At 41.8% G+C, this 19,274-nt stretch overlaps 5 protein-coding genes across 7 annotated transcripts in view; 1 reads left to right on the top strand and 4 right to left on the bottom strand.

Annotated features, from left to right (window-relative positions):
* LOC131462496 (protein jagged-1b) overlaps nt 1-1,603 on the bottom strand; it is a 44,768-nt gene extending 43,165 nt beyond the window's left edge. Inside the window, exon 1 of the mRNA XM_058633765.1 lies at nt 1-1,603. Within this exon, the coding sequence (XP_058489748.1) occupies nt 1-159 (159 nt within the window). The 5' untranslated portion in view covers nt 160-1,603.
* Nucleotides 1,604-3,772: 2,169 nt separating this feature from the next.
* Nucleotides 3,773-6,982, bottom strand: snrpa (small nuclear ribonucleoprotein polypeptide A). 3 transcript variants are annotated; one of them, XR_009240899.1, is made up of 8 exons: nt 6,895-6,982; nt 6,532-6,615; nt 6,264-6,436; nt 5,396-5,569; nt 4,753-4,929; nt 4,409-4,497; nt 3,958-4,322; nt 3,773-3,901 (listed from the first exon to the last, which is right to left on the bottom strand). XR_009240899.1 is itself a non-coding variant. In XM_058634098.1 (7 exons), exons 2-7 carry the CDS (start codon nt 6,602-6,604, stop codon nt 4,163-4,165), a joined length of 846 nt encoding a protein of 281 aa, XP_058490081.1. In that variant the 5' UTR covers nt 6,605-6,615; nt 6,895-6,982; the 3' UTR covers nt 3,950-4,162. The 3 variants fall into 3 exon arrangements, 1 of the variants encoding a protein (XP_058490081.1); XR_009240900.1 differs by lacking the exon at nt 6,895-6,982 and having other exon boundaries at nt 6,532-6,888; XM_058634098.1 differs by lacking the exon at nt 3,773-3,901 and having other exon boundaries at nt 3,950-4,322.
* Nucleotides 6,983-7,452: 470 nt separating this feature from the next.
* On the bottom strand, nt 7,453-10,013 carry neu4 (sialidase 4). Its single transcript, XM_058634438.1, has 3 exons — nt 9,682-10,013; nt 9,315-9,570; nt 7,453-9,037 (listed from the first exon to the last, which is right to left on the bottom strand). The coding sequence occupies exons 1-3, from the start codon at nt 9,880-9,882 to the stop codon at nt 8,028-8,030; spliced, it is 1,467 nt and encodes a 488-aa protein (XP_058490421.1). The 5' UTR covers nt 9,883-10,013; the 3' UTR covers nt 7,453-8,027.
* A 2,265-nt stretch (nt 10,014-12,278) lies between these two features.
* On the top strand, nt 12,279-15,339 carry wdr53 (WD repeat domain 53). The gene is made up of 3 exons (XM_058633680.1): nt 12,279-12,367; nt 12,963-13,458; nt 13,567-15,339. Exons 2-3 carry the CDS (start codon nt 12,970-12,972, stop codon nt 14,242-14,244), a joined length of 1,167 nt encoding a protein of 388 aa, XP_058489663.1. The 5' UTR covers nt 12,279-12,367; nt 12,963-12,969; the 3' UTR covers nt 14,245-15,339.
* Nucleotides 15,340-16,043: 704 nt separating this feature from the next.
* Nucleotides 16,044-19,002, bottom strand: srprb (SRP receptor subunit beta). The gene is made up of 7 exons (XM_058633681.1): nt 18,688-19,002; nt 18,215-18,309; nt 18,059-18,136; nt 17,596-17,678; nt 17,190-17,326; nt 17,019-17,073; nt 16,044-16,584 (listed from the first exon to the last, which is right to left on the bottom strand). The coding sequence occupies exons 1-7, from the start codon at nt 18,854-18,856 to the stop codon at nt 16,374-16,376; spliced, it is 828 nt and encodes a 275-aa protein (XP_058489664.1). The 5' UTR covers nt 18,857-19,002; the 3' UTR covers nt 16,044-16,373.
* Nucleotides 19,003-19,274: the final 272 nt, after the last annotated feature.

Genomic DNA, 19,274 nt, shown 5'->3' on the forward strand with positions numbered 1-19,274 from the left:
CTGCGGTTGTATCGCCAGCGCCACGAGGAAAAGCATAGTCCGCTGCAGGTGGTGGTTTCCCCGGTGTCGGTCAGTGCTCATGTCTGGCCACCCGGTGTTCTTTCCGCTCCGTTTTCCGGGATCGAGCCGAGTTATCCTGTGCGCAATTTGGCTCTCCATCACTGCGTCAGGGGGATATTGGTGACTGCGTTGCGCGCTTTGGCGACGGCGGTGCCGGGTTTCCTTGTCCCCTCCTGCGTGCGTCCGTCCTTCTCCGCTGTTAGACCCTGAAACTCCCACAGAGCCGCTTCATCGCTTCAGGTTCAGAGAAACCATAACTATCTCTGTGTGTCTGCGCTTTGATTTATCCCCCACCCACCCACACACACACACACACACAGGAGCGCGCACCTGATCACCTCCTTGCTGCTGCTGCTGTGTCCTGGGTGGATTTCCACTGGGACTAACGCATGCACACAAACACACACAAACACACGCGGCACGTAAACACACACTGCCCTTGCGCTGTTTTCCTCCTACCACCTGCGTTAAGAGGCTTTAAAGGTCCAATCTGCCGTTTCACTTGACTTGAACTCTCATCCCAATTAGCTGCCACACTGTCTCCTTTCTTCTTATTGTGCCTCTCTTCAAGCCTGATCCACGACGCACCACATCAAGGGGGGGAAAAAAGCATTCAAGCGGCCGCCAAAGTTGCGCGTCTTCCAGCGGAATGATTTCACTTTGCACTCCTCTCATCCAAGCGGCTGGATCGTCATTTATCAACCCGATACGAAGCCCGGCGGCGTCAGGGTGAGTGTGGGAAACAATGAGAGGGAGGGAGAGAGAAAGGAGCGCATGGAGGGTGTGTCCTGAGGCAGGGAATATCCGTCTTTAAGCTCTGGTCCGGATGGTTCCTCCTAGCGCGCATGCAGCGCTCCCATCCCTTTCTCCCCATACACAGTGAACCACCTGTAGCCCAACCCCAAACTTTTCTCCCCTCTCTCTCTTCAAGTGGGTTTATCCTGAATGCGTTTTCAGTTTCTTCTGTGCTTTTCTGCGGCACCTCCTCGCTGCCTCTGCTCCTCCAGTTTCAGACCTCCTCTGCTGTCCCTCAGCTCACTTCAAAGCTCGGCCGCGCCAATTAACCGCCACCATATAGAGCTCTGCTCGGGTTCCAGTGGCCCCCCGAACGTTTCTATAGCAGGGCTTTGAAGCTGGTGCCATCAATCTCTACAATAACCTCGGCGATGGACGCTGCACTGGAAGTTGTTTGCGAAGAAAACATGCTCATGAAACATGTTTGGTCAGCTGTCAGCCTGTACTGTAATGACGCTGCAGGGCGAGCGGGTAAATAGAAAAGAGAATTGTATAGTGCATATAGGCATCTTTTGAATACTGGCACCGATCACATGGCATATTTTCTACATCTGACCTGCAGCACTCGCCATGACCCCCACACAATGTGGCTTCTTTATCTGAGGGGGAATCTAATGAGATTCGGCCTCCCTCCTTCTCCTCCAGCTTTTTAAGGTCTACCACGGTCTTGTTGTCCAAGAGCTTCCCTGACAACCGTTGGTGTTTCCGCGGCCTGGCGCTCCGCAGTGACCCCGCAGCCGAACAGAGGGCTCTTGAGGAGCACAGCGCTGATTTGCATAGAGGAGTAGTGACCTCCACACATGAGCTGAATTCTAACAAAGTATCCAGAAACACACAGAAAGACCACATGGTCTGCCCAGAGGCTCCTGCTCCTCCTGCTGCTGTGTGGATTTCACCTGAAGAAGAGTCACAATAGCAGAAGAGGGAAAATAAATAATAGTCTTTGCTTTGCGTGGGTCTCACTGCATTCAAGGGAGTGTTTGGCTCCACCCAATGGTCACATGCTTCCCTCTGGACAGAAGATGAAGAGGAAGATAAATATTATTGATCTGCATTAAAGCCTCAAAGCACTTGGCGTGAACATCATCAACTGAAACCATGAAAAGAAAACGTCTTCATAATAAATTATCATGAAGGGTGTATAATAGCAAGTCAACTAGCCTGCTTCAACAGGAGTGTGAAGTATGTCAAGTCTGTTAGTGAAGAGATGAAGTCATGACCACTGCTATTGGTTTTCAGTACATGTACCACATAGGCTCTTTGTACAGCCACCATTTTGACACTTTGCTTTCCTTTGTGTTTGTAGCAGTTCACAAATTGATTCTCGGAACCATCCAGGGTGAACATTTTGTCTAATGTTAAATGAAGATTGGAAAAGGCACGTTGAATGGTATTGAATCTAATTTCCAGAGCGGGCAGAGCGTTGTTGAGAGAGGAACATACACATTGGCTGTTGCCAATCCCAGATGACATAGGGCGAAAGGTGGGGTACACCCTGGACAGGTCACCAGTCCATCACAGGGCCACATAGAGAGAAACATTCATTCACTCTCAGATCTATGGTCAATTGAGTGTCCAATAAACCTCTGCATGTGTTTGGGTTGTGGGAGGAAATGGGAGAAAACCCACACACAGGGAGAACATGTGAACCCCCATGCAGAACGTTGACATTTTTCCCCACCACGCAGTTCCTTTATGTGCAAATTTACCCAAACCTGGGGGGGATTTTATTTTACAGTTCAGCTGCTACATAAAAGTCTGGACATAAAAAAGTAAATGATCCAAAAGAGGCAGTTTTCTACAGTAACAGTACTAGTGTTTATATCGTGTGACAGACACAACTCCCATGTATGACCCACGGGATAAGTATGAGTGGCCCTTCAGTCCCTGTAACTGAAACTCACTGTGTTGTTGAACGGCAGCCTGGCAGCTCAGGTCAGCGTTTTTCTCAAGGCAAAATGAGGGAGTGTGGAAAGGCTTGGGAAAGTGCAGAAGAATGTGCATTTGTGTGTACACTGTTGAGCTGACCTGAAGACAATTATTCAGGGCACAGTTTAAATCTACAACAGGGGGGCCCAGTGTGAGCCGGTCACCGCTGATAGTGCAAGTCTAAGTTAAGCTTTTCAGGCCTAATTCACACATCACTCGGCCCCACTCCCATGAATTCAGACTTTGAGGGTGGGAGGTGCACTCCACTGGCATGCAATTACTCTGCAAACCTATAGCAATTGAAGACAGAGAGGGCGTGCTGTAAAACATACACTAGGTATTCACTAATTGGAATATTGAGAGACAATGTCAACATGCAAGACATTGGACTCAGTGGAATTCATTTGTTTGACCTCGCCATACAGCGGAGTCCTTTCAAAAGCCAGCCAACAATGTAATCAACAGCTTTGAGGTTCTTGTTTTGAGACTCTTGTGCTGTGTAACCAACTTTTATTATTAATTACTAAATTGATTTCATATTTCAAAGTTAAGACATCATGTTCACCCGACATTCAAGATCTGCCTTCTACATTCAATTACTAGCAAATTTCAAAAGTTCTGATAATATTAATTAAATTGCAGTGTAATACGTTACTTCTAGTCTCCACTTATGGATATCTATGAGAATTCCAGTTCACAAAAACAAAAAATGTATATGTCTATAAAAAATTATTTATTAAACTAACCATGTATTATTTATATTTCAGTGAACCCTGAATATTTAAAGATTCTCCAACCTCAATGAGGCACAAGAGGGAAATACAAAAACATTAAGAAAAACCCTCCCCATGTTGTTGAACCAATTATTCCCTTCAACCACCTACACGCCACACAACATACCTCAATATCAGGAGCAGAGGGGAGTAGAATAATAGCACCCCCTACTGACCTAAGATAAAAAAACAAACAAAGCAATCACACCGTAACATATGTTTTATGTGAAGAGCATCATCACAAGTTTTATTTAAAAAAAGAAAAAGCTCCAGGTACAGTGTCTGGTGGACCAGACTCTGGGTGCAATGCTTTATGACAGACATCAACAAGAAGAAAAGTCCAACTGTAATAAATGTGTGAAATTCACATCAATAGGATGCAAATAATAAGTATACTTACATGTAATCCCGGAGGGAGAAAAAAATCCGCCACCAATCCAGTATATTTCTAAAACTGATTTAAAAAAAGACCTGTGTGTGTGTGTGTGTGTGTGTGTGTGTGTGTGTGTGTGTGTGTGTGTGTGTGTGTGTGTGTGTGTGTGTGTGTGTGTGTGTGTGTGTGTGTGGGGGGTATTATGGCAGAAAATGACTAGTCCTGAGAGTGGTTATTTCTTAGCAAACGAAATCTTCATTGCATTCGTTTGTGTGATCTTAAAGCCTTGTAGTGCATCTCGTGCAGCGCCGGCTTGCACTTCATTCTCAAACTCCACAAAGGCGATGTCGTGACGACCAGGGACCAGACGTACCTCTTTGAACCCAGGAAACCTACAAACACAACAACACGGTCAGACTTAGCCTTTAATACATTACAAATGTGCAGAATTGAACACGAACAACAAGTTGTTACTGACTGGTTGAAGAGCATGGAGAGCATGAGCTCGTTCGTCTCCTCTGGAAGGTTGGTGAGGAAGAGGATGTGATTGGGTGGATTTTCTGCAACCTGTGAGGATTAAAGCAGTTAGAAAATAGTCAAAAAATAACCAAACGACACGGCCATGCAGTGTGCAACACTTGGAGATTTCTGTTGCTATTCTGCCACCGTTGTCTTCATGAAGAAAAACCATATACTATAACATTATTTGTATGCCATATTCTTCAACTGAATTTCTGTGTGCAGCACAGCAACTGACATTCATGTCAGGCGATTTACAGTTACATCAAACTGTTTTAACAAAATGACACTGAAAAAAAGTACCTGCTGAGGCATTTGTCCTGGCATCTGTCCGGGCATCATCTGACCAGGAGCCAGGGCACCAGGAGGCATCTGACCAGGTGCCATCCCTGGAGGAGGCATCATACCTGGAGGGGGCATGTAAGGTGGCTGGCCTGGCATGTGCATCATGCGGGGAGCCTGGCTCATTGGAGGCATTCCCTGAAAAATAACATGCAAGAGTGGAGTGTGTCAGTATATGTAATAACCGCCCTCCCCCCCGATATGCACCAACTAATGCTACACGTTACCTCCACTAAAATCTAAGAAGCCTCAATACAATAGATTCCTCTGCTGCAAGGAAATGTGGTGATATCTTTTACATCGGTCAGCATGGTGAAAAAGAGCTAAACACGTTTGCCTTTTCCATTTACAGCTCATCATTACTAATTCATATTTACTTTATGATGCTAATGTGACTTCACTTTGAGGACATTTGTGCCAGAATAAACTGCAACTTTGCAACGAGACAAAGTCTGGTTGTAAAATTGAATTATTCAGTTGAAACAAGGGACATTTAGGAGAAATAGTACGCTACTCTGTCCACATTCACTGTAGGGGCAAGTACTGAATGGTTGTTGGATTCTGCATGATACTTTCCAACAAAAACATTTAAAATTCTACTAACAGGCATGGCAGCAGGGACCCCAGCAACCATGGATGCAGGTGCTCCTGGTACACCCTTCTTAGCTCCAGTTGTTTCAGGTTTGGGCTTCTTCTTCTCCTTTTTACGGTCACGCTCCACATAAGTGCCCTTCATTTTAGCTATGATGTCCGAGTCCAGCTTTGCATACTGGATGCGCTGTAAAAAGAGAATCATAGTTTAGGACTGTGTGTTTCAGAAGCCACAGCTTCAATATTTCCACACCTTCATTAGCTTTTTTCATTGGACATTTGTTTTCATTTTACTTTGTAAAGCATATTGGGTTACATCGTTGCATGAAATGTGCTTTATTGATAGGTTTATTGATAAATTATAATAGTTGTTCAATTTAATACCTGTATCAGGATCATGGCTAAAACATTGTTAAAAACGCTCAACTACATTCAACATGTTTACCTCTTAAGTAATGTTTTCACCTTTCTGTTTAAAAGCAGCATAGCTCAAAGACTAAAGGGTGGATTTGTTATCAAAGTTTCAGGGAAAGTAGATTATGGAACAAAGAAGATATTCTTTCCAAATTCAGAAACGGATCAGGAATTTTCTAAATCAATCTGTTAATCTTGTTAGACATGGACGAGTATTGGTATTAAGGGAAACTCAACAATTGGAGATTCACACACTCTGGGTGCGTTTTCTCAAGTAAGAAAATTAAATCACGTTGTGAGGCTTTCAAAAGCCAAGAATTGTTTTTTTCTCGAACTGTCCAGAGATCTGAACTGATGAACAATACGGTTACAAGCCGAATTACCTTACGCTTGTCCACCCATAAGCAATATGCCAGGTAAATCAATGTATGATTCTATATCTTGTATTGATCGTGTAGTGAACTTACCATGGGTTTGTCGTAAAAAGGAAACCCCTGCATGGATCTCAGAGCATTAGAGGCGCTGTTAACCTCTTTAAAGATGACAAAGGCCTGACCCTTCATCTTCACGTTTCGTGCGACCAAGATGTCCAAAATTTGTCCGAATTGTGAGAAGATTGCGTACAGAGATTTCTTCAGCTCTGCAAGAATAAGAGAAAACAGCGGGTTGGTTTGGTTGATTATATTGATACTGTACACGGAACAAGAGGCAGGAAGGCGGACATCGTTCACTCACCATCTTTCTTGATTTTCTCGTTCAAGTTGTTGATGTAGATTGTATGATTGAGGCGTACATCCGGTGTGGTCATCTTCCAAGTTGCTGATGAGAGTTTGAATTACAAAATTAACTTCAAATTGTCTTCTTAAACCAATTATACGCACTGCTAACGGCAAGCTAACGTTAGCAAACCAGTCAACTAACGTGGTGTGGACGTTAGCCTAAAAGCTAGCTACAGCTAATGTTTTGCAACTAGTCAAACGCATCTGTAATTAATGCCGAGTTCCACGATGACGCAAAATCTCGCCCAACTGTGCGGTCTACACTCACACATTAGCAGCAAACCTCTTACTACACTCAAGAAAATAAGATTAAACTCACTTCGAAATGTTGAATGAATAGAAGTCCCGGCCTTCTCAATTCCCGTTTTATGTTATCGCGTTAACTACAACGCACACGTCATTTCCGGTGTTACGTAGGTACCTTTGAGGAAGTAACCCCAAAAGTAATGCAATTTAACACACACACACACATATATATATATACACACATATATGTGTATATATATATATACACATATATATATATATATATATATACATACATACATAAAAAATAGCACACCATTTGATGAACACCAGATTCTTCTATATAAAGATGATCTTTCCAAGCAAATGGGCAAATATCACATCCATTCATGTAATAATCTGGTTTATAAACTAACTTCCTTCCGTCTTTTTGATATTAATAAGCGCCTTGTACTTATTATTTGTAAATTAAAATATTACTTTTTTCTGCATTGAAACAAAAAAACATTTGAGGCAAAATTTAAGTGTATTATTTTATTTCCCTGGAAAATATGTTTAAATCGAGTATCTGTCATGTTTTATTACTACTTCTACTACTAACAATAATAATAATAATAACAACCTGGATATTCAGGAATACAACATTAGACAGAAGCAAGACAACATGAGGTCAAAGATATACAATTAAGAAGTGATTGTGTCTAAAGTTGTGCATTAAAACGCCAGGTTTGTATAGACATATTAAATATAATCACACTGGAAGAGGTGATTTTCACTCACCCCACCTTTCCCCACACCTCATGTGAGCCTGCAGAGCTTTCTGAGAAGACAGCTTTAGGTCCATATTCCAACTTCTCTTTCAACATTCATTTTAGTGTCTCACTTTCTTAATTATACTTTAGAGAACCCAGAATAATTCTTAAACCTTAAGTTCTCTTTCAACATTTGTTGAACATTTTTCAGAGAACAATCGTGTTGTCTCGCTTCACTCACTCACATTTGACAATGGTTTCAATGTAATGGACCTTTGTTTAATATTTAAAAGATACACACTACAGCTTTAATCACTCTAAATTGGTCAGGAAAAACATTTGCTCGACAAATTTTCAACGAGCAAATTATCAGCACCAAAACAAAAACTGAGTAACTGAGTAACACTACACAAACAGAACAGATCGGGGTTTTTTTTGAAAACTGAGAAACTTTTTAAGACACAGAGCAGATGTCTGTCAGTCGGCTCATTGTTTTCCTCCTCTTCTTCATATGAGGCACATGATGTGTAACTGGTGTGCTCTGAGCATCAAGCTTGCTACTCCGTCCTCTCTCAGGGACCTTGCCCTTCGGTCTATTATGACTGGCACTGTCATTTTCCTGCTGTAAATCTCTTGGCAGATGATCAATAAGTTCATAGAGGGTAAAGATGCTGAAACTGATTTCATCATAAGCTGTCTTGGTTCCACACTCGAACAAGCAGGCGAAGGCCACAGCAGGTGGCTCTCCAGGTGAGGGAGGGAGCTCCAGATAGGCCAGGTCTGAGTAGGCACTGGGGCCCTCGTAGATCACCCAGGGGCCACGCCAACTGTCTGGATCACGGGGCAATATGCTGAGGTAAACACCTAGATCCTTGCGTGCAGTGGCCCATGTTGGGTGGGAGTATACAACCCAAGTGGGGGTGAGGAAATCTGGAGAGGATCTGCGACTGGGTGACAACGAGCTGGTGAAGCTTGGAGAGGAAGGTATGGTTTGATTGAAGTGGGCCATGGAGGTTGTCCAGTGTCTGGAGCAGTGATGGTTAAGACTTTCCCACAGGTGTAATGGGGCAGGAAATCCAACAGTGCTACCATGGCAGCCATTTCTTTGCTCCACCAGTCGCTGCACCAGCTGCCCCTCCTGAAACACAGCTCCATCATCTAGACTGAGAGCCTGCACCCTGTAGCCAAGACGGCTGCGGGCATTACAATACAACACATTTGTCCCATCTTCTTCATCTACGGACACCATCTGACATTCTACACTCTCTGGGCCTGGCACCGCCTCCCCAAACCGCCAGGTTCTCCCATGGGTGTCGCTGTGGAAGCAGAAGGCATGAGGTGTATTCTGGCACAGTTGTCCAAAACACTCCTTGCAGTCAATGTGGTAGGCGTAGGCAGGAATGAGTAGTCGACCTGACTTCAGCTGGATACCGTGGCCCGGGCCGAGAGCAAATGTGGCCCATTCTGCAAGGATGGAAGGAAAGGGGATGTTTTTGGAGGTGAATCAGACTATGTGTATCTTATTTATCACATAACATTGAAGGGAAAAAAGTGTCCTTTCTTCTCTAACCTGCAGCTCATCTCTTCATCAAGACTCCACTCGTGCTCGTAAAGTACCCACCTCCAGTCTTCACCAGATCATTCCACTACCTTATGTACTACACATTAATGACAATTCTTGAAGTTTGCTTATAATCCTCACAATTAATATCCTAGAAAAACACAGTGCCTGTTAGCTGACCTTTAATCGTGTCTCCTATGACTCTCTGGGTGAGGTCAGTGACTTCAGACCAGGTGTCTCCACCGTCGGTGCTGCAGACGTAGCAGAGCCGGGTCACATTTTTGCCAGTCACCAGCTGATAGGACTCTGAGGTGTGGCCCAGAACAGCAATGAAGAATAGGAAGAGGGTACCAGTGAACTCATCGAACACTGGGCAAGGATTCATGGATCGGTGGCCTATCAGGAAAGCAGTGCCCAGGACACGCATGTCCTCCCACTGGAGCAGCAGAGGGAAGAAGGGAGAGGGATTAGAGGTGGGAACTCATTATTATGTTCTATCAACTCAAGCACCATAAGTACAGACTATTGGCACTACAGCTATACCGACCTCTACATAGTTTCTGTAGAAAGTGCCTTTCCTCATGACCAGCAGATGAGCGTGGGAGTCAGACGGGCTAAGTCTCTCCTCACAGAAGGCCAGAAAGCGCCTGGATTTGGACAGGTACAGCAGTGCTGGGACTCTGTATGTCACGCCGTTTGGCTCCTTGTGGAAAAGCACAGACCTCGCTGGGAAATAGGGAGACCTCATTCTCTCTGATGAGTTAATATTTATCCTTCAAATCCTCTAAAAAGAAACATCAAAACTTTTATTAGCAAGCAAAGCCTCTTTCAATATTCATAGAAATACTTCTAATTTTTTGTATTATTTATTGCTTTCTTTCTTGTAACTGTATATCTCTTAATCTGGCATGGAGCAACTGTGTGACCACACAATTTCCTCTGGGATTAATAAAGTATTCTCTATTCTGATATGTGTTTACCTGACTACTTTAAAGACTGTGGCTAACAAAGGAGGTGCAACTGTTTTCCACTGCAGAGAAAGTAATATGCACTAGTTGGGTGTTGGGTGGAGAAATTACCTGTAAATGAAAAGAACATAAACTCTATGAAAACTCAAAATGTAAAAAGCAGGTAGAATGGAAAATTATATACATTATACATATGTGTGCTATGTATGAACTGTATTATATATGCAACCTATAATTATATATATACATATGTATGTATATATATATGTGAGTACATGTTTGTAAGTGCAGACACTGTTTTAGTTTTTTCGGGGTTATTAAATTTGAATTAAAAAGATACTGTAGCAGACTCTAGGTGTATAGATTTGATCTCACTAAACAATCTGTGGAAAAGACCAGTTTCAGAGGAAAACAATCCATTATTAATGTGCATTAAGTTTCCCAACGCAACCATCACAGCAAGGTCAAAACACTTCCGAAGCTCCATGCGAGCTGTGAAACATCAGAGTTGTGAGAATACAGGCTATTTTTGTCTATTGTTCAATTATTTGTCATTTAACAAAGCTAAAAACATTAAAAACAACCACTTACCTCATAAAACATACCAACCATCCCAAGTCTAACAAACTTTTTTTACAGATTAAATAAGAAAACATATTTGTGATATGTATAACTGTTAAAAAAGAGATGTGTGGAATTGACACCACAAACATGAACACGGCTGAAAACAATGACGTTTTAGTTTTAGCAGTTTTAGCATTTTCAGCATCACAGCTCACATTCATCAAGAGTGTCTTTCATACTTTAAGATAATGATGACATTGATATTGTACATAATACACAGATGCTGAGCAGAAAAAGGTAAATGGCTGCAGGTTACTTACTGCTGAGTGAGGATATACGTAGCCCGTGTCAGCACTTGAACATGGGTTGACAGACTGATGTGTGTGTTTTGGAAAGGTTTGAAAGCTATAGCCTCTCCTCTCTGTCCTCTATTCATTGTCATAGTATGACATGCTGCTCACTGACCCAGAAATGGACAACACTCATCAGATCTACAGCTTTGGATGAATCAGATGAGAGCAGCCATTGTGGAAGTGAACGCTGGGTGGGGGCTCGAGCCACATTTTTACTGTCAGAGAGAAAGAGAGAGGGACGGGCTCGGGTCGTGTTTCCGTGCTCTTGTGGGGGACACACGGAACAATGATTTAAAGATAGACATCCTCCCTGATTTTCTTTTAATCTAATGCAGTGTCCAATTAATTGTTAATTGAACTTCAAGTTTTCCTATACATAGTCAATTCATGACTATATATATAATATAAACTATACATTGTACATATATATATATATATATATATATATATACATATATCACTTTTGCTTTGAGGTTATACTTGTCAGGTGTTAATAGTCTGTAATGAAAGTCTTTATCAGGCTAAAACATTACTAATGCCTCATAGATCAGTCAATTATGTTTGTTTTGGGTAGCCAAACTATGAAAATTCATCTTGCACTTTAGGGAGACCTCGCCCACTTGAAAAGTGATGATTTATTCATCATTTTGACTTGAAAAATGTCAAGCATCTTTATTTTCAGCATGTAGTGTGCAGGTATTTTCTGGTTTCAAGTCTTTTTCAAGCTGGTTCAAGCTCAATATGTTGGGGTTTACCGTGTATAGAAAATAAATATTACATTTCAAATTAATTGAAGTCAATTAGAACCTTCTAAAAAACGCGATTGGTTTTACTGGCTTGCTTTTTTGAGTTTGGTTTGGAGTCCAAAATTTGACCAAATAATTAATTGTTTTGCTTATTTTAGCCACATCTTTCATCCCCACCAATATTTACATGTTTTTATAATGAAATCTAACTCTATATAAAGACCCTAAAATTAATGAAATCAAAATGTGTTAAAGACCTTAATCCATTACTAAAGAATGACCTCACAAATGGAGTACTTCAAGTAATACTATAAGTCTTTTTTGTTCTGCTTTCCTTTTTTTAATTCAAGTTTTTTTTAGTCATTATTTTTATTTATTTGTTTTATGTTGTTGCATTGTTTTTTTCGATATTTCTTGTACGTAATTGTCTGTTGTAGTGTTGTTTATCTTTGTCTCTCTAAAAAAAAACCTTCCTGTGACGTCAGTCCCCTCACGCTGTTTGTGACGTCAACAAACAGCGACAGTCCCGCATGGTCGCTGTCAGTAGCCACTGGGAGTTTTGATTACACCCTGCCAAAGTTCTGTCGTTCTCTGGTCCGGAGGTAAGTAATAATGACACAGCACTTTCACACAGATTATCTGCACGTTTAAAATGTTTGTTACCGCAGTTAGAGCCGCAGCTAAACATGACGCTACAAAAATAGCTTATTAGCATCGAGGCTAACAAGTGGGCAGAGGCTGGTCCAGTCAGTATCTGTAGGTCGATTTGTCTCATAATCGACGAAACTATCGATTATTATCTAGATGAATCGAGTAGTTGTTTGGTCCACAAATCTGTTGATCTGTGTTTTTGATTATGATAACGTTGTTGTTTTGTCCACAAAACAAAGTTATTGAATTATATGGAGCAAAGAAACCAGAAAATATTCACAATTAAGAAGCTAAAAATTAGAACCTAAACTAGAAATTAGATTAAACCCTCAAATTCAATCAATCCGATTATCAAAGTAGTTAATCACTTAATCGTTTCAGCCCCATTTGTTTGGTAGCATCACAGCAATGCAGTAAGCCTTTTTACAAAGCATCAAGTCATCATAAGAACACAGACAAAGGACTGACACATGACATGTTATTATGTCAGCAACAAGTATGGCCATCAGTCATGTTTTATTCTTCTTGTGAACTTACATTTTGCAGGGTCACCATGGCCAGGCAGTGGTCTGAGGGCCACTCCTCATCCATCCTATGTGTTGGAGCTTCTCTGGGACCTGAGGGTCTCATCGCTTCAGGCTCTGAGGGTGGAGAGGTGACGGTTTGGGGCCAAGAGGGAAGCATCATAGGCAGACTCACTCTTCCTGGTGAAGAAGACAACACAAGTGTTGTGTTTTCACCAGCGGCACCGGCCCATCTGTACGTGTCACATGGAGACACAGTGAGTGTGCTTGACCCCAGGAACCTGAAGGGCGCTGTGGAGGAGTTTCAGGGTGCAGGGGAGGAGGAGATCAATGCTTTAGCTTTAAATGATACAGGTTCAGCTCTGGCAGTTGCTGATGACTCTGGAGTAGTTCGTGTTCTGGAGCTTCCTGGGGGAAAAGTTTGCCGGACTCTTCGCAGACACACTAACATCTGCTCCTCAGTAGCTTTCAGGCCTCACAGACCCAACAACCTGGTGTCTGCTGGACTGGACATGCAGGTAAGAGAAAAGTGACTGGGGGTTTCCTGTTTGTACTGAATCCATGACCTTCACTACATTTGATGACATTTCTTTCCTGGTTTGTGTTACCCTTTTTTGACAATTCAGGTGATGCTGTGGGGTCTGCAGAAGACTCGCCCGCTTTGGACACTGAACCTCCAGGATGTAGCTGAAGATGAAGGTGACCAACAGCAACGTCCTGGTCAGCTTTTTAACCCACCACTGGCTCACTGCGTTTCTGTGACAAGCTGTGGAAACATTTTGGGTTGTGCAGCAGAGGATGGACGAGTACATCTGATGCGGATCGGCAGCGGCTCTAAACTGGAACAGCATGGTGCAGTCAAAGCCCACAGTCAGGGAGCCTCACAAGCACACTTTGTTAGTTTGCCTTCCCACCCATACTGGCTCGTCACTGGGGGAAATGATGGGCAGGTCGCCCTGTGGGATCTCAGTAAGCACCCAGTGGTGGCTCTGGAAGGAAAAGCCAAAACCAGAGAGGCAACAGCTCCACGCAGGAAGAGCAAGAGTAAGACAAAAAGGAAAGAACAATTGCAGGATAAAGCAAAGACCCCAGGGAAGTCTGAAACAGAGAAAGAAGATGCTCAAGTGGAGGATGAAGAAGCAGCTGCAGAGGACGTGACAGACGACAGTTCTGGGCCCAAATTGAGCATCAGTCATGGGGACAAGGTGAACTGGCTCTGTCCTGCTGTGCTGAAAGGAGAACAGTGTGTGGTAGTAGCTGATCAGAGCAGCGTTCTGTCTGTCTATCCTCTGGCTCACCTATAGTGCCGTGATTGTTACACCATATTGTTCACTCTCCCATTTTGTTCATTGCAGTGCATTATTTTGACTTGGTGTATTTTTTTTGTGTGTTATTGCTTCAAATACCTCAGCTCTTCAGATTGAATGTGTTTGGAATCCAATCACTGTCAGTCAGTGCTTTTTCTAAATTAAGAACTTTATCAGTGGTTTGGAAAAACCCAAGGATAATTAAGCTTTCAGAGCATATTTTGATGGCAGCCAAGTTGGCTGATCATCAAAATGAAACAGTTAAGATTAGTAGATGATTCTGCAACTCCACTGTCATATTGTTCATCTCAGCTGTATCAAAATGATTAATTATACCACAAGAACCTAATTAGTTTGACTCTTCATCACATATTAGTAACTATTGGCTGCAGTTTATAAATGAATAAATCTGATTTAATGGTATTTGCCTTGATGCCGACTAGAGAACTTGTAAATCAAGATTTGAGGATTAGAGGTAGGACAAGGTTTGTATCCCTGCATGTCTGGTCTTAATGTTAATGGTGGTCTGTGAAAAGCTTACAGATTTCTCCATTAAAGTTATGATTTACAGATGGTTTCCTGGAATAATAAATGAATTATCATTTTTGTGATGCATTATCATTTAACTTCTTTATAATCAAACAATGTGTCACTTAATTAATCTTAGGAAATACATGAGAAGGTTCCTAGAAAGTGTTTATCTAGTCCGTCAACCTTGACTGACATCTTATATCAGGATCTGACTCCTTTCTATTATACAAGCGCAGAAACTAATTAAAACAGTGTTCTACTCACGTATGAAGAAAGCAGCACCAGAAGGGTAAAGCAAATTACCCTTCGGCAATCATTACCTAAACAGCAATCAAAATCCACAAAATGTGATTTGTACTGAATGTGTTTGAGGCTCATTTAATACAATGTTCACTCAATTAATTTGGCTCAGTGGAGGTTTAGTACGTGTGGCCCTATAAAAAGTTCCTCTTTTGAAATATATTTGGCAGTCTGACACTGAATTTGTCATTTTTGTAAACATATGTTTGTGGTCAATGAAACAACCACATTGTTTAAAATAAATCTGTATTTCACATCTAATGAAGTCTGTTTTTTCCAAGAGTAGAAACATGCATCTCAATTCAAACCAGGTGTTAGACAGAAAGGAAAGCCAAGAGTAAACTGAAAACTGCTTCAGAGATTTGATAGGACTTAGTGACACAACTGCACTTAAATGACTTGGAGTCATTTTGCCTACGTCCTCTGAGGAACTGTGGTGCAGGTTTTATAATGAATGTAAAACAGCATCATTTTAACATTTTGTTAAAGGTCAGACAAGATTTTTTTTTGATTGTCCTGTACATGCATGGTCCAATTGTTTTTGCTGCCAGTAAATCCTCACAGACTGAATCTGTTAAGACTATTCTACAGCTTAACTGTATTTCTTTCATGCCAAAACACTGATAAAGTTAAACTTCTCTTCCTCTCTGGGCTTCATCCATATCAAAATCAATCATCTGAAACTTTATACTTCCAATTTTTAAAGCAAGCCAGAAACTACAGACTTCATTCTTTCACGGCAACAATAATATGCATACACTCACTGCAAATACACTGTATTCACATGATATTTCCACACAAGTAAACGTTCTCCAGCAAACACGCAAAACCCCTAAGAACATTAGGGGAAAAGAAGGCACAATGATGATTGTTCAAATTAAGGAATAAGTCTTGTTTTCTCAAGGCAGCACACTGGTCAGACTCGCTAAGACATTACAGAGTAACTTTATCAAACATATTTAAGCTAATTCAAATAAAAGCATTTTAATGTAGTTGTTCACAGTAGGATTTATACTCCAGAACCACATGACCATCTCAACACTGCAGAACAGCATGATCAACTCCTTTCAGTCTTTTCTGTATTTTCCACATAATTTGTCTTAAACAATATTCTAACTTGTATGTCATTTTATGCTTTACAATGACACGCAGCATAGACAGGACCATGATGACTCCTGTCAAATAAGCCTCCAGAAAGATGCATTGACCGTCCCTCCTTTGTGGGCATTGAGTTGAGGTGAGGTTATCTGACCTGATCCAAGGTCTGTGCCTTTGAGGATGATGAAGAAATCATTTTAAAGTTTAGCCAGGCTCTTCTCCAGGTTCTTGATGTCAGCCTCCCCGTCGTCACCCTTGCTACCACGGGCGCTGCACTCCACAAACTCTACTTTCACTGGCAAATGGGCGAACTCAAAGTCCTTGCCTTTCTTCCCCAGATACAGACTGCCGCCCACAGAGCCGTCCTGAGAGCTCAGGGCTGCTGAACGAGTCACCCGCAAGGTGTTTCTGTGAGAGAACAGATAGTGAGGACTTGTCTTTATTTGCTCATTATCCACTAACCCAACTAGCTTTTTAGTATCACAAATGTTTGCCACAGGGAGGAAACTACTCAACCTGTGAGAAATGGTTTAATAAGTTTATCTTAGAAATCACAATTAAAAACCACCATACTCAAATATGACTTTACTTGGATATATGCGAGTAATGCGATTTGCCCGTGGCTTACTCGGGTTTACTCAGCTCAATTGGTGTTAAATAACACATCACATGACCAATTACAACATTAGCATTTTGTGGTGAACACAAGCTGAAGTTAAATAAAATTTGAACATGGAAAAAACATAACAAACAAAATGAAAACTGAGCTGAGACTATCAAAACATTCAGTATTATGTATGGTAAGTATTTCCTGTAAAACAGAGGACGTATGATTTACTTACAATTCTTTTTCCAGCTGCTGTTGAATCAGTTTAGCTGATTTTGCCATGGTGATATCTAAAGAACAAAGATAAAAATACAAACAGTAGAGGAGTTTTAGATGAAGGCTGAATTGAGTGAAACTTTATGATGCACTGTTTGATGTTATTTTGACTGCAAAAGAGATTTCTAACCTTGTTTATTGCACACCACAATCATAGCCGGAGCATTTCTGGAAATGACGGCATCCGTCAACAAATCGTACAGGAACTCTGACACATCTCTCACTTCTTTCTGGAAGATAGCGCTGTCCACGACAAACACGAATGCTCTGAAGAGATAAATGACAAGATCAATATAGTACTGTATAAAATAGAGCTGCAACAGTAAACCAGCAGCTGTAGAAAACCTTTAGCCAAGCTTTGAAGCAAAAATTACAAATGCTTGATGATTTCAGGTCCTAAAATTTAAGAATTTCACTTAAATCCTGCAAAGTTAACAGTTAAGAAAATACACCAAACCTTGCTTAAATTCAAACAGACATCAAAAACATAACCTCATTAGTGTTACAAATATATGATCATGTTGTCATGTTTTCACCTGGCTGCAGATTTGAACTTCTCCAGATATTGACAACGAAGACTGTCATGTCCTGGCAGGTCTATTAGAGTCCATGTGCTTCCCTGAATAGCGGAGAGACAAGGAATAACTGTAGACCAGGCTGCAAGACTTCTTCCCTCCTGAGTCTCAAGACACACGCCAGTGTACCCTCAAGAGTGGTAAAAACATGAGGAAGTGCCCTACTGTCTGCCATTCATTTGTGGCATCTAAGCAAAATATAAATAAAAAAAAGTGTTTGTTCTAAAAGAGTGTTCCATGCTGTATAGAAAATGTCCATCTCAGTGATATTAAGTGATGCTGTATTTTAAAGGAAGTCCCTGTATTGGCATACACAGGTGTGGGTAATTATATATTTATGGCACCTGCCCCAACGGTGTGCAGTAGGTGACCATCCCTGCCCTTCCAAATGTCTGTGCATGCCACTGACTTGTCATAAACTTACCCTGTCACTCTTGGCTTTGTATGGAGCACTGCTGTCAGTAATAGAGGTCTGCGTCCGCTTGAACTTCCCTGACAGCAGCTGAAAAGAAACAAAGGTGTGTTAACCAGCTGGTCGCCACACAACGTAGAGATGTCATTCACATCTACTTCAACTCACCCGGCTGAAGAGAAGCGTCTTCCCGGAGTCACACAGTCCTACGAGCAGCACCGCGCTGCGGACCGTTTTACTGCTAAGAAAGTACTTCAGAAAAACTGCAGGGGAAAAAGGGGGAAGGTTTGTCACTGACGTGTCACCAACACGTTTGAATGGCTCTGCTTTAGCTTAGCAGTTAGCCTACTGGTTCTACTACTACTTCTTCATCTGTGAAACGGTTTCATTTTAAGACACCATGTTGACAGGCATTTTGAAGCTAAATCAGGCTAACGCTACAGGCCTAGCTGGTAAAAGTAGCACTGGCCTGCTAAAATAACCACTATACAACCGATAGTAGTTTTTCAACTAAGCCAGGGTAATGCTACTGGCCTAGCTTACAAAGCATGCTAAGAAAATACAGTAAAACATGTACTTCGCTGCTAAGCTACGGGCAGACCCAGCTAACTTTTATTAGCATGCTAACTTCACCTACTTACCACAGGTGATGATAACAACCGCCAAAGCCACGATAACTCCAATTAGAAAAACCGGGTCTTGGTCCTCCAGTTGTTGACGAAGGAACTCGACATAAGGCTCAAGTGGATTATCTGCCATTTCCACGTCTGGTTTTCCTCGCATGTTTCCCCCGGTGCTGTCAGCCTCCATCTGGCCGTGCAAACTACCCTGAGTATGGGACACGTCTGCTTCTTTCTAAAGCCTGCGCAGAGCCGGGGACGTCAGCAGGGAGCGCTGCCGCTCACAGCATGTACAGTTTTTTCTATTCCCACTGTGTTTAGGACCCTTTTAAACAAGTAGTCGATTGTATTTAATGACAGATTTTTCGTCTACTTTCCTCACACTGGCCCTTATTCTGATACAAGAACAAGGTCATTCTGTAGCAGCCTGAAACGTGGGATCAAAGGATGTCAAAAGGCAACAGTGTGAAGAGGTCCAGCTGACGTTTGAATATTTAATTTATATATGTTATTATATATTCGTGATATGATATAGCACATAAATGGAGTAACATATAGCTCACAACAGCATGACTCATCTAAAAGTACTGCTACTTATTTTTGTTAAA

This window comes from Solea solea, chromosome 7 (genome assembly GCF_958295425.1).
Source record: "Solea solea chromosome 7, fSolSol10.1, whole genome shotgun sequence".
NCBI lineage: Eukaryota > Metazoa > Chordata > Actinopteri > Pleuronectiformes > Soleidae > Solea > Solea solea.